General features: G+C 38.8%; 1 protein-coding gene across 1 annotated transcript; it reads right to left on the bottom strand.

Annotated features, from left to right (window-relative positions):
* Nucleotides 1-1,663: 1,663 nt before the first annotated feature.
* On the bottom strand, nucleotides 1,664-3,754 carry LOC107943913 (uncharacterized). The gene is made up of 2 exons (XM_016877723.2): nucleotides 2,072-3,754; nucleotides 1,664-1,798 (listed from the first exon to the last, which is right to left on the bottom strand). Exons 1-2 carry the CDS (start codon nucleotides 3,752-3,754, stop codon nucleotides 1,664-1,666), a joined length of 1,818 nt encoding a protein of 605 aa, XP_016733212.2.
* Between the last annotated feature and the right edge of the window lie 22,494 nt (nucleotides 3,755-26,248).

The following is a 26,248-nucleotide window of genomic DNA, read 5'->3' as shown; positions in this document are numbered from 1 at the left end:
TTTTAATCTTTAGGAGCATTACATGTAAAATTCGGCCCAAAACAGCCCATATAAGTGCATGGCCGAATTTACCTTGTTATTTTATTAATTAGGTTTAATTTTTTATTAGTTACTTGTGAGATTAGGATTTGTTGGAGGCCTATATAAGCATTGGCCAGCCACCCTTTGAAAAACATCTTATTATTATTTTTTCTATCAAATTTCAGATTTGTTGAGTGCAGAATTTTCTTTGGGGTTTTCTCCAAGAATTATCTCTTGAGTTTTCTTTAGAAGTTGTTTTAACAATATTTTGATTGTGGGAGCCATCTTCAACCTTCTTCTTGCCATCGATATTCTTTGGAGGGGAGATTAGAGCCGTTTGAAGGAATTTGTGAATTCTTTCGGGAATTCCAGGGTTCTTAGGACTTTTCTTTATTTCTTTCTGTTTCGTTTTATTTCTTTATTCCTACTTATGCCGATTCTTTATCTCATTTGTTTGCTGTTCTTCTTGTGTCTTTCCAGCCATATTCAACTCAAAGAATCGAATTAAATCATCATTCATTGGCAGCAAAGAGTCGTTCTTAAAAAACCCCCAATTCCTAGGGTTTGGCCGATTGGATCTCTTTCAATTTGGGAATCAATTGATTGCTGGAAATTGGGCATTCTTGGCCGAATCAATTCCTTGGCAGATTCGCATCTTTTCTTTCTTCTCAATTTCGTTTGATTCATCGATTCTATTTCTTTTCTTCTTGCTGCTCTTTTAATTGAATTTGGGAATTTTAAATTCAAATCTGATTTGGGTTTAATCTTAATCTTTGTTTCTGTTTTCAGATCTATTTGTCTAGGACCTTTCGTAGGAGTTTCTCGTGACTTGGCAACTCGATCTTGGTCCGCGCGCGCCTCTATATCATTGGCCGAATCAATTCCTTGGCAGATTCGCATCTTTTCTTTCTTCTCAATTTCGTTTGATTCATCGATTCTATTTCTTTTCTTCTTGCTGCTCTTTTAATTGAATTTGGGAATTTTAAATTCAAATCTGATTCGGTTTAATCTTAATCTTTGTTTTTGATTTCAGATCTGTTCGTCTAGGATCTTTCGTAGGAGTTTCTCGTGACTTGGCAACTCGATCTTGGTCCGCGTGCGCCTCTTTATCAGGAACACTTTTTGAGATTAGCATACAATACCTCTGTTCGTAAAGTTTCCAACACCGCTCATAAATGTGGTACGTGCTCCTCTAAAGTTTTGCTGTAGACCAAGATATCGTCAAAGTATACAACACAAAATTTACCAATAAATGCACGTAATACATGGTTCATCAATCTCATAAAAGTGCTGGGAGCATTTGTAAGACCGAATGGCATTACCAACCATTCGTACAACCCCAATTTCTTTTTGAAGGCCATCTTCCATTCATCACCTTCTCGTATTCGTATTTGATGATAGCCACTTTTAAGATCGATTTTCGTGAAAATCTGGGCTCCACTTGATTCGTCAAGCATGTCATCAAGACGGGGTAACGGGTGTCGATACTTGATAGTGATTTTGTTGATGGCGCGACAATCCACGCACATCCGCCACGACCCATCTTTCTTGGGTACAAGCAGCACCAGCACCGCACAGGGACTTAAGCTCTCTCGGATGTATCCTTTGGCTAGGAGTTCAGTAATTTGCTTTTGCAATTCCTTCATTTTTCGGGATTACTCAGATAAGCAGGACGGTTGGGTAGTGCAGCTCCGGGTACTAAGTCTATTTGATGTTCGATGCCTCGGATAGGGGGCAGCCCACTTGGTATTTCGTCCGAAAATATGTCTTCAAATTCCTGAATCAAAGACAATACAGAAGCAGGCAAGTTTTTAGGTAACTCGTTAGTATTCAAAAATGCCTCCTTATACATAAATACATACATAGGCTGTCTCAAAAACATCGCTCGCCGGATATCACTAACCCTCGCAAACACACTCATTTTTCCATTTTCTTTTTCCTCTCCACTTTTTACTTGTTTTTGTTTCTTTTCATTTTCTCTCGCATTTTTAGTCTTTTCTCTCTCTTTTTCCTTAATTTTCTCTTTTGCTATCTTTTCTTTTTCTCTCACTTGTTCCACTGAAAGTTTAAGTTTTTGTTGATCCTCGTACACTTGCTTCGGAGTGAGGGGTGCAAGTGTCACGTTCTTGCCAAGATGTTTGAAGGAGTATCTATTAGTGTAACCATCATGCATCACCCGTCGGTCGAACTGCCATGGTTGTCCTAGAAGTAAATGGCCCTCGTGCATCGGCACTACATCGCATAATACTTCGTCAGAATACTTCCCGATGCTAAAGGACACTAGGACTTGTTTTGTCACTTTGAGTTCACCGCCATCATTAAGCCACTGAAGCTTGTATGGATTCGGGTGCTTGGTGGTTGACAGCCCCAACTTTTCTACCATGAGGGTGCTTGCCACGTTTGTGCAACTCCCTCCATCGATTATGATGCTACACACTTTCCCTTGCACTTGACATCTCGAATGAAAAATGTTCTCACGTTGTTGTTCGTCTTCCACACTTTGAAGACTTAGGCTTCGCTTAACGACGAGTAACTCACCTTCAACGGGTTGTTCTAAGTCCTCCTCAACTTTGGAATTCGATTCAGGATCGTTCTCTTCCTCGTCCTCCGTTTCAATCTCACCGTCGGCCCTTATCACCATGGTACGTCTATTCGGGCACTGACTCGCTATATGTCCACGACCAAGACACTTGAAGCACTTTATGTCCCTTGAACGGGTGGTGGAACTTTCAGGAGCCTTACCTTTACTTGACTCGGCAATAGGCTTATTCGCCTTAGATATTGTTGAAGATTCCTTCGTTTGATTTGTTGGAAAACCCTTGCTTGTGCTTTGGCCCCATTTAGAAGGATTGGTGTTAGGATAGGCTCGGGTGGTACCTTTTTGCTTCAACTGCTTCTCCACTTTGATAGCCATGTGGACCATGTCCACAACCTCAATGTAATGTTGTAGTTCTACGACATTTGCAATCTCTCGATTAAGTCCCGCTAGAAAGCGAGCCATTGTGGCTTCTCGATCTTCTTGTATATCGGCATGGATCATAGCCACTTTTATTTCTTTATAATAATCTTCTACACTCTTCGTCCCTTGGATGAGATTTTGGAGTTTTTGATGCAACTCCCGATGATAGTAGGATGGAATGAATCGTCGTCGCATAACCGCCTTCATTTCGATCCAAGTGGAAATGGGATGCTCCACGTTACGCCTCCGACTAATGGTCAACTGATCCCACCATATCATTGCGTAATCTGAAAACTCAATTGCGGCGAGTTTGACTTTCTTATTTTCTGAGTAGTTATGACATTCGAACACTAGTTCGATTTTCTTCTCCCACTCAAGGTACGCCTCGGGATCAGATTTACCTTGGAAAGGAGGAATGGAGAGTTTGATATTCTTTAAGTCATCATCTTCCCGCCTTCGATCTACTTGTCCATGGTTTCGGGGACGTCTCCTTTCTAGGCTTATGTTAGACCCGTGATCGCTTTCATCTTCACTATTTTCATTAACATCATCATCTTGAACCCTTGGTTGTCTTCGTCGTTGATTAGGCCCTTCACGTCTTTGCCTAGCAACTTCAGGATATTCATCGTGTTGTCTTTGGGCCTCGACTTGGTAAAGTCGATCTTCAAGAGGATTAAGCCTTCGATCAAGTAATCGTTCCATCTCATGCAAAAGGGCTTGCATTTGCAAATCTGGAACGTTTCTGACGGGTTGTCGCCCTTGTTGTTCTTCCATGTTTTGTCCACTATTTTGGGACATCTATTCGTTTAAGATAGCCTCACAAACAAATCCTCTCAATCCGCTCAGAAAGAAAGAAGCTTGATGACACTCACACTCGTGTTTACACTCTTAGTTCGGCTTTTACCTCCCCTCGAATGCGCTCATGCTCTCTTGCCTTTTACCTCTCTTGACTTTTCTCGTAATTTCGTAAGCAGATTCGTTAAGGCTCGGTCCTTGGTCTAGGTGGTCGGTTAAAAAGGGAAAACAAGTGATTGATGTATTCGATATAGGGTAGGCTGAAAGAATAGGGAATTGGGTAAAAAATGTGGCGAATTAGGGAGAGTAGAATAGAAGAAGGGTCGGGAACTATATCAGATCAAAGCTTGACGATCAAATAACAATTGAATTGCATAAATCACTTTTTTTCAAATTTTTTTTATTTTTTTTCGAATTTTTTTTCGAATTTTTTTAACTTGTATAACTTTTTTTTGTTGTACTATATTGACAAACTAAATACAATAAAAACACTTTTGTACACGATTTTTTTTTCGGCTGCGTAGATTTTTGTTTTTATAGCAACAATAACAAACTAATCGAAATGAGAAAACTTCGGTATACAATTTTTTTTCTATACTCTTTTTTTCTGAACCTACCTCGGGAATGCTCCGCTTCAAACGTCTAAGCTTCTCGTTTTAGGTAGCTCTGATACCAGATGATACGAATCGTCTCGGGAAGAGTTGAGTCGTATGTAAATTGCCCGATCGTCTACGAGAAGTTACGTTAGGTTTAGTTGAGTTGAAGGTATGGTCAAAGTAGAAAGTGGGGTACAAATGGAATGGTAGGAATGAAAGGGTAGGAACAAAAGGATATGAACAAATTGGTCGGTTTAGGTTCGATTAGGTAAAGAAGAGAACGGGTTTGGAACTACTAAAGGTACTTTCAAGAACCAATACCGAAATGGTATCGATCCGTTGATTAGGCTTTTTGAATTCGGTTATAAGTTTGGTAAAGGAAACCTCGACCCACTATCTAACAAGATAGGAACCTCGGTATGTTGAACGCCACACTATGAATAGTGATAAGTTCGGGTACGACAAAGAACACGGTTGACACAACTAGAACGCTAGAAACGCCAAACGAATCTTTGAACGAAATATAAGAAAAGTTTGCCTCACAATTTCGGCAGCATAACATTAACATAAGTTTCAAAAGTCCTTTACATGAAAATTGAACAAGTATTTATAGGCCTAAGTCTAGGTAGCCGATTGGCCTTTCAGGCTTACATATTAATTAAAGAAAATTCTAGAAAAATGACCCTTAATTTGCATGTCTAGATTCGACTATGGTAATAGGAAATGAATGAATCTTCATGCTTAAGAAAACTCAAAGTGAATGCATGATGTCCAATGGTCACTTGTAGGTTCGGCCAACCTTGTTAAATGAAGCAATGTTTCGCCAAAAAGTATGAATTAATTGTGGACACTCCAAGGGCCATCATGATACAACCACCCCTCCTGAGTTGTCGGCTGCCAATGAAGATCCTCTCGAATTGCCCGTAGGACCGATCACCCGAGCTCGAGCAAAGAGATTCAAAGACGCAACAACAGCTTTAGTTGATAGAGTTTGGGGTGAAACCGTTGCTGGACTTCTTGAAAGCTCTTGGACCAGCAAGCCAAGCAAACCATGCATACTCCTTCAAGCTCAAATCAGCTCAACTTCAACTCAACTTAGCTCAATGAGCTCGTTTCAGCTCATTTCATTATTGCATTTATTATGCTGGAATAAATCATTTAAGTTGCTGTTAGTTTTATTAGTTATTTGTTTTAATAATTAATTTTTCATAATCTGGACATGTTTTAATTATGTTCTAAATTAAGTACTTAATTAATTAGGACCAATTAAATATGTCTTAACTATTACAAAGATTAATTATGTCCAGCCTAATTTATGGTGCAAGATTTATTTGTCTATGTTGCCGAATTTAATGTGTCTAAAAGGGATTTAATTTGCTGAATTAAATGTTGTAGGTACATTACCCCTTGGACGGCATAGGTGCATGGATGACTTAAAATTGGTGTGCTGCTCTTTGGTGTTCCCTAAGTGACCATTCAGCCAAACCTTACAACTCTTCAAGAAGACCGATTGGCTGCCCAAGACAAATTAAGGCTGTTCACACCCACCCGATTATTCCTTTCACACCAAGGGCTGTTCGGTTTTGTTTGTTCACACATGTGTGGCTGTTCAAATCGGTTTGTTCACATTCTAAGACTATTGAAGTGCTCTAGACAGCTCCTTAATCACATGAACATTTGGCTGAATCAAGTAGCAGCATTAATTCCAAATTCAAGCATTTGGCCGAACCTATTGATGGCATTTCAGCTCCCAAACAATTCGTTCAATTTTTCTATTGAATCAAGGCATCTAGAAGCTGACCCTTACCGTTCTCCATGCACAAGAAACTTCAAGGAAGCTTCATCAAAAATTCTGGAATTTTTAGAAACCATTTAGCTACCGTAAGAGCCTATTCGGCTATCCCTTGCATTCACTATAAATTGTGGCTTGTGTTACTTTGTAAAGAACTTTTGGAAACTTTTGTTAATGTTATGCTGCCAAAATCGTGAGGCAAACTTTTCTTATATTTCGTTCAAAGATTCGTTTGGCGTTCCTAGCGTTCTGGTTGTGTCAACCGTGTTCTTTGTCGTACCCGAACTTATCACTACTCGTAGTGTGGCGTTCAACATACCGAGGTTCCTATCTTGTTAGTTAGTGGGTCGAGGTTTCCCTTACCAAACCTATAACCGAACTCAAAAGGCTAACTCAACGGGTCGATACCATTTCGGTAATTGGTTCTTGAAAGTCCCTTTAGTAGTTCAAACCCGTTCTTCCTTCTTTACCTAATCGAACCTAAACCGACCAATTTGTTCATACCATTCTTGATCCTTCCCTTTCGTTCCTACCATTCCATTCGTACCCCTCTTTCTACTCGACTATACCTACAACTCAACTAATCCTAACGTAACTTCTCGTAGACGATCGGGCAATCTACATACGACTCGACTCTTTCCGAGACGGTTCGTATCATCTGGTATCAGAGCTACTTAAAACGAGAAGCTTAGACGTTCGAAGCGGAGCATTCCCGAGGTAGGGTCAAAAAAAAAAGTATAGAAAAAAAAAATTTTCGTATACCGAAGTTTTCTCATTTTGATTGGTTTGTTGCTGTTATTATAAAAACAAAAATCTACGCAGCTGAAGAAAAAAAAATCGTGTACAAAAGTGCTTCTATTGTATTTAGTTTGCTGATATAGTACAAAAAAAAGTTATACAAGTTTGAAAAAAAATTCCGAAAAAAAAGTGATTTATGCAATTCAATTGTTAGTTGATCGTCAAGCTTTGATTTGATATAGTTTCCGATCCATCTTCTATCCTACCCTTCCTAATACGCCACACTTTTAACCCAATTCCCTATTCTTTCAGCCTACCCGAAAACCGAATACATCAATCACTTGTTACTCCTTTTGAACCGACCACCTAGACCAAGGACTAAGCCTTAACGAATCTGCTTACGAAATCACGAGAAAAGGTTAAGAGAGGTAAAAGGCACGAGAGTTGTAAGTGCAATAGAGTGGAGGTAAAAGCCTAATTTCGAGTGTAAACACGAGTGTGAGAGAAACAACTTCTTTTCCTTTTCGAGAGATTGTGAGCTTTTGTGGTGAGGTTTACTTTAACAACGTTTTAATGTCACAAGAGTCAGATCACAACGTGGAAGATCGTCCGGCAAGACAACCCATTCGCAAGGTCCCCAACTTAAACATGCAAGCCTTATTACGAGAAATGGAGCGACTCCTAGATCGAAGGCTCAATCCTATCGAAGACCGTTTGTTCCAAGTTGAAGTGAATGGCCAACGTGAAAGAGCACCCGAAGGGGTTAGACCAAGACGGGAGAGGCCAAATCAGAACCGGGGAAGACGAAGGGTCCAAGACGATGAAGTAAATGACCTTAGTGATCTTGAAAGTGAACAAGAGTCTAATGCTAGTGATCGACGTAGGCAACACCGACAACGAGATCGAAGACGCGAAGATGATGATCTCAAGAACATTAAACTGTCTATTCCACCGTTTCAAGGTAGATCGGATCCGGAGGCCTATCTTGAGTGGGAAAAAAAGATAGAGTTGGTGTTTGATTGTCACAATTACTCTGAGAATAAAAAGGTGAAACTAGCAGCAATAGAGTTTTCGGACTACGCCATGATTTGGTGGGAACAACTGACCACTAGTCGGAGGTGTAACGGTGAACGTCCTATCTCTACATAGACCGAAATGAAGGCGGTGATGAGGCGACGATTTATCCCTGCGTACTACCACCGGGAGTTGCACCAAAAACTCCAAAATCTCACGCAAGGGTCCAAAAGTGTCGAGGATTACTACAAAGAGATGGAAATCGCAATGATTCGAGCGGATGTCCAAGAAGATCCCGAAGCAACGATGGCGCGATTCCTGGCTGGTCTAAATCGAGATATAGCAAACGTAGTGAAATTACAACACTACATTGAAGTGGTTGATATGGTCCATATGGCCATCAAGGTGGAAAGACAACTCAAGAGAAAAGGCCCAAGTCGAGGGTTTCCCACTTCTAACCCTTCAAAGTGGAGCCAAGGATCAAGTAAAGGACCTGCCAATCCTCGAGGGAAGGAGACCACGGTACCTCCAAAAACCAACAAGCCCATCGTCGAAATGAACAAAGGCAAGGCACCCGAATCGACATACAATCGAAATCGGGATATTAAGTGTTTTAAGTGTCTCAGAAGAGGCCACATAGCAAGCCATTGCCCAAATCGAAGGACCATGGTATTGCGAGCCAATGGCGAGATCGAAACGGAGGATGAGGAGGAGAAAGAATCTGAATCGGCTTCCGAAGTCGAGGAGGACGTGGAACAACCCATGGAAGGAGAACTACTTGTTGTAAAACGAAGTCTAAGTCTCCAAGGCACGGAGAATAATCTACAACGAGAGAATATCTTCCACCCTCGGTGCCAAGTCGGAGGCAAAGTCTGTAGCGTCATTATCGACGGAGGCAGCTGTACCAATGTAGCAAGTACCATAATGGTTGAAAGACTTGGTTTGCCTACTACCAAGCATCCGAGCCCATACAAACTTCAATGGCTCAATGACGGAGGAGAGCTTAAGGTAACGAAGCAAGTACTTGTCTCTTTCAACATCGGGCAAGTATTCGGATGAAGTTCTTTGTGACATCGTACCGATGCATGCGGGGCATTTGCTACTTGGCCGACCGTGGCAGTTTGATAGACGAGTTCAACACGACGGGTATACCAACCGGTATACATTCAAATTCATGGGAAAGAATGTGACATTGGCGCCATTGACTCCCAAACAAGTGTATGAAGACCAAATCAAGCTAAAAGCTTCTATTAAGCAAATGAGAGAAAAAGAAAAAGAAAGTTGTAAAAAAATAAAAGAAGAGAAAAATAAGAAAAAGAAAACAAAAGAGAGTGACAAGAAAAATATCCAAGAAAAGGAAGAAAAGAAAAGAAAATGGAGAAAATGAGTGTTTTTGCAAGAGTTAGTGATGTGAGGAAGACTTTGGTGATGAATCGAACTGTTCTTGTACTTTTGTATAAGGAAGCATTAATTTCTATTAACGATTTACCCGATACCCTACCCCCTCCTATTTTGTCTTTGTTGCAGGATTTCCAAGACGTTTTTTCGGAAGAAACCCCGAGTGGTCTTCCACCACTTCGTGGAATCGAGCATCAAATTGATTTCGTGCCGGGAGCGATTATTCCAAATCGACCTGCTTACCGAGCCAATTCGGAGGAGACCAAGGAGTTGCAAAGACAAGTCAATGAGCTGATGGAAAAAGGCTACATTCGCGAGAGCCTAAGTCCCTGTGCTGTTCCCGTATTATTGGTACCGAAAAAGGATGGAACATGGCGCATGTGCGTGGATTGCCGAGCCGTTAACAAGATAACAATCAAATACCGTCATCCCATTCCTCACTTAGATGACATGTTAGATGAGCTTAGTGGGGCCAAAGTGTTCTCAAAAATCGATTTGAAGAGTGGCTACCACCAAATTCGGATTCGAGAAGGAGACGAATGGAAAACAGCATTCAAGACCAAGCACGGACTATACGAATGGCTGGTTATGCCTTTTGGCCTTACCAACGCTTCAAGTATGTTCATGAGACTAATGAACCATGTCTTAAGGCCTTTCATCGGTAAGTTTTGTGTGGTATATTTCGACGATATATTGATTTACAGCAAATCTATGGAAGAACATGTAAGTCATCTCAAATCTGTTTTAGAAGTTTTGCGAAAAGAGACCTTATATGCTAATTTAAAGAAATGTTCTTTTTGTTCTAACAAAACTGTTTTTCTAGGATTTGTAGTTAGTGTGGATGGTCTCGAACTAGATCAAGAGAAGATTAAGGCCATACGAGATTGGCCAAGGCCTACGAGCGTTACGCAAGTTCGAAGTTTCCATGGCCTAGCAAGTTTCTACTGATGATTCGTTTCGAATTTTAGCACAATTGCTGCTCCACTTACGAGTGTTATTAAGAAAAATTCTTCTTTTATTTGGAACGATGAACAAGAGAAATCATTTATAAAAATCAAAGATTGCCTCACTAACGCTCCTTTGCTTACCCTTCCAGATTTCTCGAAGACTTTTGAGATTGAGTGCGATGCTTTGGGCATTGGAATCGGGGCCGTGTTGACATAAGACGGACGTCCTGTGGCTTACTGATACGAGTCACAAAGGCCCACCCAAGCTTACGAAGGTGATGGGCTCAAATCAAGAAAATCAAGATTCACTTTCTTGTTTTCAAGAAAATCAAGAAATCGAATCTTGGCCCAATTTTGCTGTTCGGAGCAATTTCAAGAATCAAGAAAATCAAGATTTCAAATCTTGGAAATCTTGGTCCAAGAAACCGAATCTTGCAGCCAAAGCGCGTTGGATCTCCATTACGAGCGTCACCAACCCAATTTCGGTAGGAGATGGATCACAAGCCCAAATTCTTAAAGGCGAGGCCCAATAAGCAAATTCCCAGCCCAATCAAGAAATTTCTTCATACTTAGTTGAAAATCAGGCCAAAATGTCAAAGGGCCCAATTTGTAAACATCTTACTTGTTTAATTTAATTTTTTAATCTTTAGGAGCATTACATGTAAAATTCGGCCCAAAACAGCCCATATAAGTGCATGGCCGAATTTACCTTGTTATTTTATTAATTAGGTTTAATTTTTTATTAGTTACTTGTGAGATTAGGATTTGTTGGAGGCCTATATAAGCATTGGCCAGCCACCCTTTGTAAAAACATCTTATTATCATTCAATACATTAAATTTCAGTTTGTTAGTGATACGAGCTCGATTCGGATGATGTGACGAATCGTATTATATTCCCGATCGAATTTAGGTAGTGTCGATTTAGTTCAAAATTCAATAAGATGAGTTATATTGGTTTTAAATGAATTAGGAAGCAAAATGGGGATAAATGGTTTCCAATGAAACAAGTACGAACCCTTATTAACAAATAAGGACCCGGGCTTAAAGGTTTCAAAGAAAAGGAAAGAAATGGTAGATAAAACCGAGACCCTCTATTTAGCAAAATAGGAACCTTCGGTATAGTTGGAACGCCACACCTTATGGTGATAAGTTCAAAACAAAGTCAGATTGACGCCACTCGTAAAGATAAGTCAATTGAGCTTTGAAGAATAAAGAGAGTGAATTGCCTCACTAAAATTATATTTCATTCAGAGATTTGTCAAAAAGTCCTTTTACAAGAAAAATAGAAACTATTTATAGACTTTCAACTAGTAGCCGAATAGACAAGTTCAAGACTTAATTTCTAAGCAAACATTGAACTAAAATTCAGCTTAACTTCATGAATATGGGCAATGTAGATTCGGCTGAATTGTGACCAACATGAAGCTTCCACCTTAAGCAAATGGATCTTGGAGATGCATGTAGCAGCTACATTCAGCTAATGGGTTTAAATGAGCATTCAAGAGGCAACTCTTGCTGAAAAATTACCAATAATAAAGAGAGTACTTGAGCAGCCATATCAGGTGTGAATGGACGGTTTTGAAGAGCCTTAAGGTGTGAACAACTTGAACCGAATGGCCAAAAGATTTCCAGCAATGTGAAGGAAATAAATGGCAGCTTTGGATAATGAACAATCATCTCTTTTGGCCGAATGGACACATAGAAAACTTAAAAATCAGCACACCAATTTTAATGCATTCCATGCATGTATCGTTAAGTGCATGAACCCAATATGCATGCATCTTCACATCCATTGAATCTTCATGCATGAATCTGTCCCATTTCACCTTCAAATTCGGCTGCACCTAAAAACACACATAAACTTAATTAATTTCAAGCAAATTCAGCTGAACTAAATTAAGTATAATGTGAACGTCCTAAATAACATTGAGACAACTTAAATATTAACAAATCATAACACATAAATTCGGCTGGACAAATTTAAAACATGTAATAATTTAGACAAATTAAATGACATCTAGACACCTTTAATTCAGCCAAATCAAGACATATTAAACACTTAAATTAATTAAAACATATTTAAAAGCTGTAATGAAACTTATTTAAATGCTTATTTAAATGGTCTAAAATTCCAGCAGCAAATTAATTAGCTAGAACGAAATTCAGCTTCAAAGAAGTTGAATATGTTCAGCTCGTTTTTAAACTCCTTGCTATCATTTTCCTCAACCCGTTCCACCATTGCTAAAATAGCATCTTTGAATCGTTTAGCTCTAGCTCGCGTTATTGGACCAATGGGCAGCTTAATGGCTTCTTGTTCGTTCTCCATTTGATTCGTAGGCAAGCTCACATCATTCCCCTCCTCTTCAGAACGATTTGCCCTCAAATCGGAATCTACATCAAACGGAGACAAATCAGAAACGTTAAAAGTCGCGCTAACATTATATTCACCAGGCAAGTCCAATTTATAGGAGTTATCGTTAATTCGCTCAAGGACTTGAAACGGTCCATCCCCTCTCGGAAGAAGTTTGGATCGCCTTTGCATAGGAAATCTCTCCTTACGCATATGCAACCAAACCCAATCTCCCGGTTCGAACACAACTCGCTTACGACCTTTGTTAGCATGTTGCTCATAGTTCTTGGTCTTGGCCTCAATATTGTCTCGAACTCGTTGGTGCAATTGCTTGACGAAATCAGCTTTGCGCTTCCCATCTACATGAACAAGTTGATTAGAAGGCAATGGCAATAAATCAAGTGGAGTTAATGGATTGAAACCATAGACAATTTCAAAAGGAGAAAATTTGGTAGCTGAATGAACAGCTCGATTATACGCAAACTCCACATGTGGTAAGCATTCTTCCCAAGCCTTCACATTCTTCCGAATAATAGCTCGAAGCAAGGTAGACAGAATCCGGTTGACCACTTCGGTTTGGCCATCCGTTTACGGATGGCAAGTGGTTGAAAACAGCAACTTCGTTCCAAGACGCCCCCATAGTGTCCTCCAAAAATGGCTAAGGAATTTTGCGTCTCGGTCGGACACGATCGTTCTAGGCATGCCATGCAACCTGACCACCTCTTTCAAAAATAAGTTAGCAATATTAACGGCATCATCAGTTTTATGACATGCTATAAAATGGGCTATTCCCTTGAGCTAGAAGAGCTAAGAAGTCAGTGGCTCCCCATTCTAATAAGAGAGGAACATATCATTAAAATAAATATTAATGTCAGTTTCTGCAACACAAGACATGAATTATCGACAAGCATTGAAGTTAGAAACCAAAATAGATTGGTGATGGATGTATGAACTTATTTTAACTAGAATCAAAACCCAGCACTGTTAAGTCCCTAGCGGGTCTTCAAACTCTTCATTTTGCTAATGACATGAATCATAGTGTATTTGGTCGGGCTAAAAATGGCTAAGGAATTTTGCGTCTCGGTCGGACACGATCGTTCTAGGCATGCCATGCAACCTGACCACCTCTTTGAAAAATAAGTTAGCAATATTAACGGCATCATCAGTTTTATGACATGCTATAAAATGGGCCATTTTTGAGAACCTATCTACAACCACAAAAATTGAATCTCGGCCATTCTTACTCCTAGGTAAACCTAGCACAAAATCCATGGAGATATCAGACCAAGGGGTTTCGGGATAGGTAATGGTTTATACAAACCGTGGGGCTTAATTCGTGACTTAGCCCGTTTGCACACAATGCATCTATTACAAAATCGTTCGACATCTCGTCGCATCTTGGGCCAAAAGAAATGTTCGTGCAATGTAGCTAATGTCTTAGCAACACCAAAGTGCCCCATTAATCCTCCGCTATGGGCTTCTTCGATCAACACTTCTCGTACGGAACCTTGGGGTATACAAAGCTTTCCTTCTCGGAATAAGTACCCATCATGTCGATAGTACTTCTCATAGGCTCCCTTGGCACATAATCTAAAGAATTCACCAAAGTCAGCATCGTTGACATATAAATCTTTAAGAAATACAAACCCCATTAACTTATCATCCAAAATATTTAGCAACGCATACCTTCGAGATAGTGCATCAGCCACTACGTTTTCCTTACCTTTCTTGATACGAGTCACAAAAGCCCAAATTCTTGAGGGCAAGGCCCAATAAGAAGATTCCAAGCCCAATCAAGAAATCCACCCATACTTAGTTGAAAATCAGGCCAAATTGTCAAAGTGGCCCAAGTTGTAAAGTTTTATTTTTATTTATTTATTTATTTATTTTACTTAGTTTAAATTTTTATATTCAGTCCAAGAGTCCCAAATAAAAGACCCTTGGCCGAATTTCCATATTAAAATAATTAGGAGTTTTTTTTTAGTTTTAGTTTTAGTGTTCTAATTAAATTAGGAAAACATTTGAAAGGCCTATTTATATGGCTTGGCCAGCCACCTTACATTACATTACAATTACATTGAAAATTTCAGATTTGATTTGAGTGAAAATTCTCTTTGAGTTCTTCAAGGATTTTCTCTTGAGTTTTCTTTAGAAGTTGTTTTAACAATCTTTTTGATTGTGGGAGCCATCTTCAACCTTCTTCTTGCCATTGATATTCTTTGGAGGGGAGATTAGAGCCGTTTGAAGGGAGTTGTGAGATCTTTCGAGATTTCAAGGCTTCTTAGGACTTATCTTTTAATTTCTTACTGTCAATTCTTTCTTTATTTCTGCTTGTGCCGAATCTTTATCTAATTTATTTTCTGTTCTTATTGTGTTTTCAGCCTTTTTCTATCTTAAGGAATTAGCCCAAAAATCCCCAATTTCTAGGGTTCTTGCCGATTCATCCATACTCTTTTTGGGAGAAATTAGATTGCCGAAATTTGGGGAAAACTATCTGGGTGTTCAATTGGGCAGAATTGCAATCTCTTCTAGGGTTTCAAGATTCCTTATTAACACTTATTTCTATTCTCTATTTGATTCTTTACTGTTTTGGGGATTTTATTTCAGATCTGAAAATTCAAAAATCTAATCTTTTAATTTTCTGTTTCGTTTCAGATCTAATTGTTTAGGGTTTTCGTAGGAGTTTCTCATGACTTGGCAACTCGATCTTGGTCCGCGCGCAACCCCGTATCATTTGGTATCAGATTTTGGGCGTTTTGGGTGTTCTTGGTTGATTTCTAAACTGATCTCTATTTTTTAAATTACAAACAGCAGTTTTACCCAGAAAAATTTTCGAAAAAAAATTCATTTGAGTGGGTAAACGTTTTCTGATTGATCTGAAATTTTACATACATATTTTTGGCACTGTTATTGAATATACAAAAATATTTCCCGCAAAAAAATAAGTCGAAAAAGTCAAAAAATTGGAAAAAGACGAAATCCAATAAAAATTAAAAAAATATTCAGCGGGTTGAATTTGGTGCCCAAATTTTCCAGATCAAAAATTCAATATTTGAAGACATTCCAGATTTAATTTTGTGATTTTTTGAGATCGGGAACACCTCGAACGAAGTTGTCAAGTTACTCCGCAGTTTTTCGGGTTTTCTGTTTTCAACAATTTTTATTGATTCTTAGCTGTAGGTTTTCATTTGTTTGCTTTTTATTCTCCCTTTACAATATCTAACACCTTCTTGTTTTTTGTGTTAGTAGGATTTAAACGTGTGCCCAATTCTTCCTCGGTGCAACACGAATCAATTGGTGTCTCGTCAGTTTTTGGCATCCTAGTGCAAATTAGGATTCTTTGGTAGTTTGGTTCACACTCTCTAATTGGTTGATATAAACTCTGATAAAGAACTCACAAGATTGAATTCGACCTCATTGAGAATTTGATTTTTCTTTTTGAGTGATTAATGGTGAGGTTTGATAACTTTTATTTTTGAGTGTTGAGTGTTTATTTTTTACAGGTTTTGAAGATGTCTAAAGGTGATAATAATGATGCACTTATGAAAGTCCAACAACAGTTAGACAGACATACTGCTGCAATCACACAAATAAATGCTACACTTCAAGCATTGAATACTACTTTGAATGAGGTACGAGTGAATCAAAAACATCAATATCGAGATCCAATTAAGGAAGATAGGGATAACCAGCCCCATAGGTGCAACCCTCAACGTGTCCCTAGAATGGATGATGATTGTCATGATCATGGACAATCATCTTTGGCAAAACCAAAGAGCGAGCAGCAACGAGAACATCTCTTTCATACTCGCTGCCACGTACAAGGTAAGCTTTGTAGAGTTATTATTGATGGTGAAAGTTGCTCGAACATAGCCAGCACGACGATGGTGGAAAAGCTTTGCTTAACCACTACCAAGCATCCACAACCTTATCAACTACAAGGGCTTAGCAACGAAGGCCAATTTAGGGTCACTCAACAAGTGCGCATCGCCTTTTCTATCGGTAAGTATCAAGACGAAGTTGTGTGCGACGTAATGCCTATTCAAGCCTGCCATTTGTTGCTAGGAGAACCGTGGCAACTGGATCGAAAAGTCACTCACGATGGTCGTACCAATAGGTATTCTTTCAAGCATCAAGGAAAGAAACTCACCTTAGTGCCGCTCACTCTGGAACAAGTCCATGAGGACCAAATCAAACTGAAAAATTCTGTTAAAACAAGTGAGGAAAAAGAAAAAGAGAATGAAAAAGAGCAAAAAGAGATTGAGAGTGAAAAAGAAATTGAAGAAAGAAGAGAAAATGAATTAGAAAAAGAAACAAAAGAAAAAGACGTGAAAAGGGTAGTGAGGAATGTTTCCACTAACCAAGATATGAATTTTTCTTGTGTTGCTACTTTTCAGGTTCCCGAAAGATCGAAAGATAACTTTCAACTTCAATACCTCTCAAATGAAAGACGCTTTCATACGATCAACTTAAGCAAAGATGAAATCACACTACATGATCCCGAAGGTAAGCGAGGTAAGGAAATTTTAGAAACCGAGTCCAGTGCAGATTTGAAAATTATTGATAAAACTTTTGGTGACTTAGTTCTTAAAAGATCCCCTCATTTTGATCCGATTAATTGTTACTCTTCGATTGTGGTTGATAAAGTCATTACGAAAAGAAGCGTGATTTGTTATTCTCTTGATTTACCTTGTGTAAAATCCTTGAATTTGTCCAAATCTGTTTTGGAGAATAAGGTAACGAAATTTTCCAAATTTGTTTTCAATTTATATTCGTGCCTTAAACAGTTTATGTGGTTGTACATGAAGTTTGAGTTCCATTTGACAAACGTTAACTCAACAACGAAGATTCGACTACACTATGCCCCCGATGAGCGAAGGTTTGTTTTAAATGAAAAAGGTAAAATCGACCCTTATTCTTCTGCTTATCGAGGTAAAATGCTTGAAACCTTTGAAACACTTTTGTACTCCTCAGATAGTGATAAAGATCGTGTTGATGAACACTTAGATCGAAACGTGCTTGACTGTCCTATTTTATTTATTGATGATCTATCTGTTTTGATAGTTGATAAAAAGATTCTTGTTTTTGATAATGCATGTGTGAGTGAATCTATAGACCGTCGATTAATGCATGGTATGATTATGCAACTCTGTGAACCATGTGAATCTTTTCAAATACCTACTTGTGACGATTATGTTTACCATTTGATTTATTACTCGCAATTTATTCATGGTTTGTGGGAACAATGTGAGATGACTGAATGCCTTAAAACATGTCCATCTTTGTTTCAAATATTTGACGAGGCAGTGGTGAGTAAATTAGATTGTTTGCATGATAATCTGAATCTGTCCATTCACATGCGTTATACCTGTTCTATTATGCTTATGATTGGACTACAAGCTTATTTCCGTTGCTATTTACTATCTCATGGCTATTCTTCTCAGTGGACTCAATTGCCGTTAGTCCCGTTCGATAGAGGAAAGTCGAGTTCATTTGATTTTTTAGATTCGAGGACGAATCTTTTTGAGGAAAGGGGGAATGATACGAGTCACAAAAGCCCAAATTCTTGAGGGCAAGGCCCAATAAGAAGATTCCAAGCCCAATCAAGAAATCCACCCATACTTAGTTGAAAATCAGGCCAAATTGTCAAAGTGGCCCAAGTTGTAAAGTTTTATTTTTATTTATTTATTTATTTATTTTACTTAGTTTAAATTTTTATATTCAGTCCAAGAGTCCCAAATAAAAGACCCTTGGCCGAATTTCCATATTAAAATAATTAGGAGTTTTTTTTAGTTTTAGTTTTAGTGTTCTAATTAAATTAGGAAAACATTTGAAAGGCCTATTTATATGGCTTGGCCAGCCACCTTACATTACATTACAATTACATTGAAAATTTCAGATTTGATTTGAGTGAAAATTCTCTTTGAGTTCTTCAAGGATTTTCTCTTGAGTTTTCTTTAGAAGTTGTTTTAACAATCTTTTTGATTGTGGGAGCCATCTTCAACCTTCTTCTTGCCATTGATATTCTTTGGAGGGGAGATTAGAGCCGTTTGAAGGGAGTTGTGAGATCTTTCGAGATTTCAAGGCTTCTTAGGACTTATCTTTTAATTTCTTACTGTCAATTCTTTCTTTATTTCTGCTTGTGCCGAATCTTTATCTAATTTATTTTCTGTTCTTATTGTGTTTTCAGCCTTTTTCTATCTTAAGGAATTAGCCCAAAAATCCCCAATTTCTAGGGTTCTTGCCGATTCATCCATACTCTTTTTGGGAGAAATTAGATTGCCGAAATTTGGGGAAAACTATCTGGGTGTTCAATTGGGCAGAATCGCAATCTCTTCTAGGGTTTCAAGATTCCTTATTAACACTTATTTCTATTCTCTATTTGATTCTTTACTGTTTTGGGGATTTTATTTCAGATCTGAAAATTCAAAAATCTAATCTTTTAATTTTCTGTTTCGTTTCAGATCTAATTGTTTAGGGTTTTCGTAGGAGTTTCTCGTGACTTGGCAACTCGATCTTGGTCCGCACGCAATCCTCTATCATTTCTTATATTTAATAACGTAGGGAAAAGATTCGAGAAATTCTACCCACTTAGCGTGTCGCTTATTCAACTTGTGTTGCCCCTTTAAATACTTCAAGGACTCATGATCGGTGTGTATGACGAATTCCTTGGGCCAAAGATAGTGTTGCCACGTTTCTAAGGCTCGGATCAACGAATAGAGCTCCTTGTCATATGTTGGATAGTTTAAGACAGCACCATTCAGTTTCTCGCTAAAATAGGCAATAGGACGACCATCTTGCATCAACACAGCTCCAATGCCTAAACCTGATGCATCACATTCTAACTCGAAAGTTTTATCAAAGTTAGGCAAAGCTAATAACGGTGCATGAGTTAAACAATCTTTAATTTTCAAAAAGGATTTTTCTTGTTCCTCTCCCCAAATGAAGTTGGAATTCTTACGAATAACCCCGGTTAAAGGTGCGGCTAAGGTGCTGAAATTTGGCACGAATCGACGGTAAAAACTTGCTAGTCCATGGAAACTTCGGACTTGGGAGACATTCGTCGGACGGGGCCATTCTTGGATCGCCTTGATCTTCTCTTGATCGACTTCAAGACCCTCCGAGCTAACAACAAAGCCTAAAAACACAACCTTGTTAGTGCAGAAATCACATTTCTTCAAATTAGCATACAAGGTTTCTTTTCTCAATACTTCCAAAACAGATTTTAAATGTAAAATATGTTCATCCAAATTTTTACTATAGATCAATATATCGTCGAAGTATACTACGCAAAATCTACCAATAAAAGGTCTTAAAACGTGATTCATAAGCCTCATGAATGTGCTTGGGGCGTTCGTTAAGCCAAATGGCATAACGAGCCATTCGTAAAGCCCATGCTTCGTTTTGAACGCAGTCTTCCACTCATCTCCCTCACGCATCCGTATTTGGTGATAACCGCTCTTAAGGTCGATTTTTGAAAATAAACTCGCGCCACTTAGCTCGTCAAGCATATCATCTAATCGTGGTATAGGATGACGATACTTGATAGTTATTTTGTTTATAGCACGGCAGTCCACGCACATCCTCCACGTTCCATCCTTCTTTGGAACTAGTAAAACAGGCACGGCGCATGGACTAAGGCTTTCTCGCACATAGCCCTTTTCAAGGAGTTCATTTACTTGCTTTTGTAATTCTTTCGTCTCTTCAGGATTGCTCCGGTAAGCAGGTCGGTTTGGAATTGCGGCTCCCGGCACAAGATCGATTTGGTGTTCAATTCCACGAATAGGTGGTAACCCACTCGGGATTTCTTCCGGGAATACGTCTTGAAATTCCTGCAACACAGACAAAATAGAAGAAGGCAATTTGTCATCAAATTCGTTAGTGCCAAGCAAGCTCTCCTTGTACAAAAGAACCAACAATGGTTGTTTCAATAGCATCGATTTTCGAACTTCCCTCTCTTTTACAAACAAATTCTTTTTTTCAATCTCATCACTCATTTCTTTTTCTTTTGAATCACTCTCTCTTTTTTATCACTCATCTTTTTGTTTTTCTTCTTTTCGTCACTCTTTTCTTTATTCTTTTCATTTTTTTGCTCTCTCTCGATTTCTTTTGATTTTTCAATCGAACTCCTCATTTTGAGTTGATCTTCGTACACTTGTTTCGGTGATAACGGAGCTAGAGTCACCATTCGTCCCATATGTTTGAAAGAGAATCGATTTGTGTAACCATCATGAATTGCTCGCTTGTCGAATTGCCACGGACGTCCCAAAAGAAGATGTCCCGCATGCATCCGTACAACGTCGCACATCACTTCATCTTGATATTTTCCGATTGTGAATGAAATGAGCACTTGTTTTGTTACCTTTAATTCTCCACCATCGTTAAGCCATTGGAGTTTATACGGATGGGGATGTTTGGTGGTGGCCAATCCGAGTTTCTCCACCATCAACGTACTAGCCACATTTGTACAACTTCCCCCATCGATTATCACGCAACAAATCTTACCTTGCACTTGACATCGCGTATGGAAGATGTTTTCGCGTTGTTGATCATTTTCGGCACCTTGCAAAGTGAGACTTCTTTTCACAACCAAGATTTCTCCATTCTCGGCTTGTTCGATGTCTTCCTCTTCTTCGAGTTGTTCAACAGCCTCGTTCTCTTGTTCACTTTCGGATTCAATTTCTCCATCATCTCGAACAAACATTGCATTTCGGTTCGGGCATTGGCTTGCAATGTGGCCCCTTCCAAGACATTTGAAGCATTTGATGTCTCGAGATCTATTTGGTTGGGCAACCATCTTTCCTTTACTCGATTCGGCAATCGGTTTGTTGAATTTGGTAGCTCCACTTACTTCTTTATTTCGACTCGGCAAGTCTCGTTTGTTGGACCCTTGCCCCCACTTAGTCGTAGAAGAAGTATTAGGGAAAGAACGGAACGTACCTTTCTCTTTAATTGTTTTTCAACCTTTATGGCCATATGGACCATATCAATGACCTCGACATAATGGTGTAGCTCCACAATATTTGCAATATCTCGGTTAAGGCCGGCGAGAAATCGAGCCATGGTGGCTTCTCGATCTTCCTCCACATCGGCGCGGATCATGGCCACTTCCATTTCCTTGTAGTAATCCTCCACGCTTCGTTGGCCTTGAGTTAAGCTTTGGAGCTTTTGATACAACTCCCAGTGATAGTAAGCAGGAATGAATCGCTTTCTCATTATGGCTTTCATTTCCGCCCATGTAGACACGGGACGTTCGCCATTGCGTCTTCGGCTCATCGTGAGTTGATCCCACCATATTATGGCGTATTCGGAGAATTCTATAGCAGCTAACTTTACCTTCTTGCTTTCCGAGTAATTGTGGCACTCGAAAACTAACTCCACCTTCTTCTCCCATTCAAGATAGGTCTCGGGATCCGACCTTCCTTGAAAAGCAGGAATCGCCATTTTAATATTTTTTAAATCATCATTGGTCCTCTCTCGATCTCTTGGTCCCCGTGCTCGTTGGCCTTGTCGCCTTGCACTTTGTCGCGAAGCTCGATCACTTTCAACGTCACTTGCTTCATATAGATCATTTGCATGTTGCCATGGACGTTCTCGCTCTCTTCTCGGAATAGGAGGGGTGTTCGCACGTTGGCTTCGTTCCTCCATTTGTTCCATTCGTTCATAAAGGGAATCAAATTAAGGTTGGAACAAACGAGAAATTTCTCACACGATTGCTTGAACTTGTAGATCGGGCACTCCGCCTCCGGGAATGTTTCTCCTTGGTTGAAGATTAACTCCTCCACCAGCGGCATTCGAGGCTCCTCCACTTGTTGCTCGTCGTTCCGGGCTCCTTGACATGATGATTAAAATTAAGAAAATATCCTCACCAAAAAAAAAAACCTCACAATTCACTCACAAGAAAAGAATTAACTCCTCTCGTGTTTCACTCTATTTTCGGCTTTTATCTTGATGTACTCTCTTGCCTTTTACCTCTCAAATCCAACTCTCGATATTCTGAAAAGCTACTTAGATTTATCCACACTTGTGGGTCGGCTTCAAGGGGTTTTTCAAGGGAAAGTCGTATGGTTTAGGGTAGGCTCAAAAGAAAGAAAGGCTTAAGATGTGGCGTATAAAATGGATTCACTAATTGAATTTTTTTTTTAATAGCGTGAAAATTCACTAAAATGGGTATAAAGGAGTGTAGAATGTGATTTTAGAAAAAAATTTGTTGAAGTGTCTCCAGACTTTTTTTTTTACGGATCTTTCACGTTCTTTTCGTCCGCACCTAGACCGTATGCAATTTTTTTTTCAAATTTTTTTTTTTCAATTTTTTTTTATTTTTTTTTCGATTTTTTTTGAATCTACAATTTACGTACCTAATTTAACCAGCTCTGATACCAACTGATACGAGCTCGATTCGGATGATGTGACGAGTCGTATTATATTCCCGATCGAATTTAGGTAGTGTCGATTTAGTTCAAAATTCAATAAGATGAGTTATATTGGTTTTAAATGAATTAGGAAGCAAAACGGGGATAAATGGTTTCCAATGAAACAAGTACGAACCCTTATTAACAAATAAGGACCCGGGCTTAAAGGTTTCAAAGAAAAGGAAAGAAATGGTAGATAAAACCGAGACCCTCTATTTAGCAAAATAGGAACCTTCGGTATAGTTGGAACGCCACACCTTATGGTGATAAGTTCAAAACAAAGTCAGATTGACGCCACTCGTAAAGATAAGTCAATTGAGCTTTGAAGAATAAAGAGAGTGAATTGCCTCACTAAAATTATATTTCATTTAGAGATTTGTCAAAAAGTCCTTTTACAAGAAAAATAGAAACTATTTATAGACTTTCAACTAGTAGCCGAATAGACAAGTTCAAGACTTAATTTCTAAGCAAACATTGAACTAAAATTCAGCTTAACTTCATGAATATGGGCAATGTAGATTCGGCTGAATTGTGACCAACTATGAAGCTTCCACCTTAAGCAAATGGATCTTGGAGATGCATGTAGCAGCTACATTCAGCTAATGGGTTTAAATGAGCATTCAAGAGGCAACTCTTGCTGAAAAATTACCAATAATAAAGAGAGTACTTGAGCAGCCATATCAGGTGTGAATGGACGGTTTTGAAGAGCCTTAAGGTGTGAACACCTTGAACCGAATGGCCAAAAGATTTCCAGCAATGTGAAGGAAATAAATGGCAGCTTTGGATAATGAACAATCATCTCTTTTGGCCGAATGGACACATAGAAAACTTAAAAATCAGCACACCAATTTTAATGCATTCCATGCATGTATCGTTAAGTGCATGAACCCAATATGCATGCATCTTCACATCCATTGAATCTTCATGCATGAATCTGTCCCATTTCACCTTCAAATTCGGCTGCACCTAAAACACACATAAACTTAAGTAATTTAAAGCAAATTCAGCTGAACTAAATTAAGTATAATGTGAACGTCCTAAATAACATTGAGACAACTTAAATATTAACAAATCATAACACATAAATTCGGCTGGACAAATTTAAAACATGTAATAATTTAGACAAATTAAATGACATCTAGACACCTTTAATTCAGCCAAATCAAGACATATTAAACACTTAAATTAATTAAAACATATTTAAAAGCTGTAATGAAACTTATTTAAATGCTTATTTAAATGGTCTAAAATTCCAGCAGCAAATTAATTAGCTAGAACGAAATTCAGCTTCAAAGAAGTTGAATATGTTCAGCTCGTTTTTAAACTCCTTGCTATCATTTTCCTCAACCCGTTCCACCATTGCTAAAATAGCATCTTTGAATCGTTTAGCTCTAGCTCGCGTTATTGGACCAATGGGCAGCTTAATGGCTTCTTGTTCGTTCTCCATTTGATTCGTAGGCAAGCTCACATCAGTTAGAGTGCAGAATTTTCTTTGGGGTTTTCTCCAAGAATTCTCTCTTGAGCTTTCTTTAGAAGTTGTTTTAACAATCTTTTGATTGTGGGAGCCATCTTCAACCTTCTTCTTGCCATCGATATTCTTTGGAGGGGAGATTAGAGCCGTTTGAAGAGATTTGTGAAATCTTTCGAGATTTCAAGGATCTTTAGGACTTATCCTTTAATTTTTGCTGTTCAATTTCTTTTATTTAATTCTACTTGTGCCGAATCTTAATTCTAATCTATTTACTGTTTTATTTGTGTTTCCAGCCCTCGTTTATCTTAAAGAATTGATCAATTTCACTTTTTGCTGGAGTTCGACAATCAGCCCTAAATCCCCAAATTCTAGGGTTCTTGTCGAATGCACACTTATTCTTCTTGGGTGAATTTGGTTGTAGAAACTTAGGGGAAACTTTCGTGGTGGTCAATTGAGCAGATCGCCCTCACTTTCTCAGCCTCAATAGCCGTTTTATGCCTTCAATTTCTTTCTTTCTCATTGACGCATAAACCCTAATTTGTTTCAAGAAATTCTGGTCGATCTAATTTGCTTGCTGATTTGGTGTTCTTTGACAGATTCGGCTTGTGGGAGTTCATTCTTGGGAATCAATTTCGTGTTCTTGGTTTCAAGAAACCTCTTTCATAAGTGTTTCGTTCCTTGATTAGATCTTGCTGATTTTTAGGGTTCTTATTCCAGATTTTAATTTTCCAGATTTAATCTCGTTCTTTGTTTGATTTCAGATCGTTCGTTTAGAGCTTTCGTAGGAGTTTCCCGTGACTTGGCAACTCGATCTTGGTCCGCGCACATTCCTCTATCACTTACTTTAGTGAAAAACTCAATGGAGTCTTACTCAACTATCCGGTGTATGATAAAGAGATGTACGCGCTCATACGAGCCCTTGAGACATGGCAACATTACTTGTGGCCTAAGGAATTCGTTATTCATTCCGATCATGAAGCCTTGAAGCACATCAAAGGGCAACATAAGTTGAACCGACACGCGAAGTGGGTTGAATACCTTGAGTCGTTTCCGTATGTCATCAAATATAAGAAAGGTAAAGATAATATTGTGGCTGATGCGCTTTCAAGAAGGTATACTCTGTTATCATATTTGGATTCTAAGATTCTTGGATTTGCATTTTTAAAAGATTCCTATGTAAACGATTCCGATTTTGGAGAGATATTTGTTTCTTGTGAGAAAGGTCCTTTTGAAAATTTTTATAGGTACGAGGGCTATCTTTTCCGAGAAGGTAAACTATGCATTCCTTGTGGATCTGTTCGAGACCTATTAGTGCATGAGGCGCATAGTGGTGGGCTTATGGGACACTTCGGAGTCAATAAGACACTAGCCACTCTCCATGAACATTTTTATTGGCCGCGGATGCGAAAAGATGTGGAGCGAGTTTGTGAAAGGTGTATAGCCTGCAAAAAGGCTAAATCAAAGGTTCAATCCCATGGCTTGTACACACCATTGCCCATTCCTGAAGCACCGTGGATTGACATCTCCATGGATTTTGTTCTCGAACTTCCGTGCACAAAAACGGGGAAGGATTCTATTTTTGTTGTTGTTGATAGATTTTAAAAAATGTCTCATTTTATTGCCTGTGCTAAGACTGACGATGCCGTTCATGTTGCGAACTTGTTTTTTAGGGATATCATTAGACTACATGGCATTCCTCGTACGATCGTGTCGGACCGAGATGCAAAATTTTTAAGTCACTTTTGGAGGTCTTT

Source organism: Gossypium hirsutum, chromosome A03, assembly GCF_007990345.1.
Source record: "Gossypium hirsutum isolate 1008001.06 chromosome A03, Gossypium_hirsutum_v2.1, whole genome shotgun sequence".
NCBI classification, from domain to species: Eukaryota; Viridiplantae; Streptophyta; class Magnoliopsida; order Malvales; family Malvaceae; genus Gossypium; species Gossypium hirsutum.
This window is presented reverse-complemented; position numbering and strand designations above follow the sequence as displayed.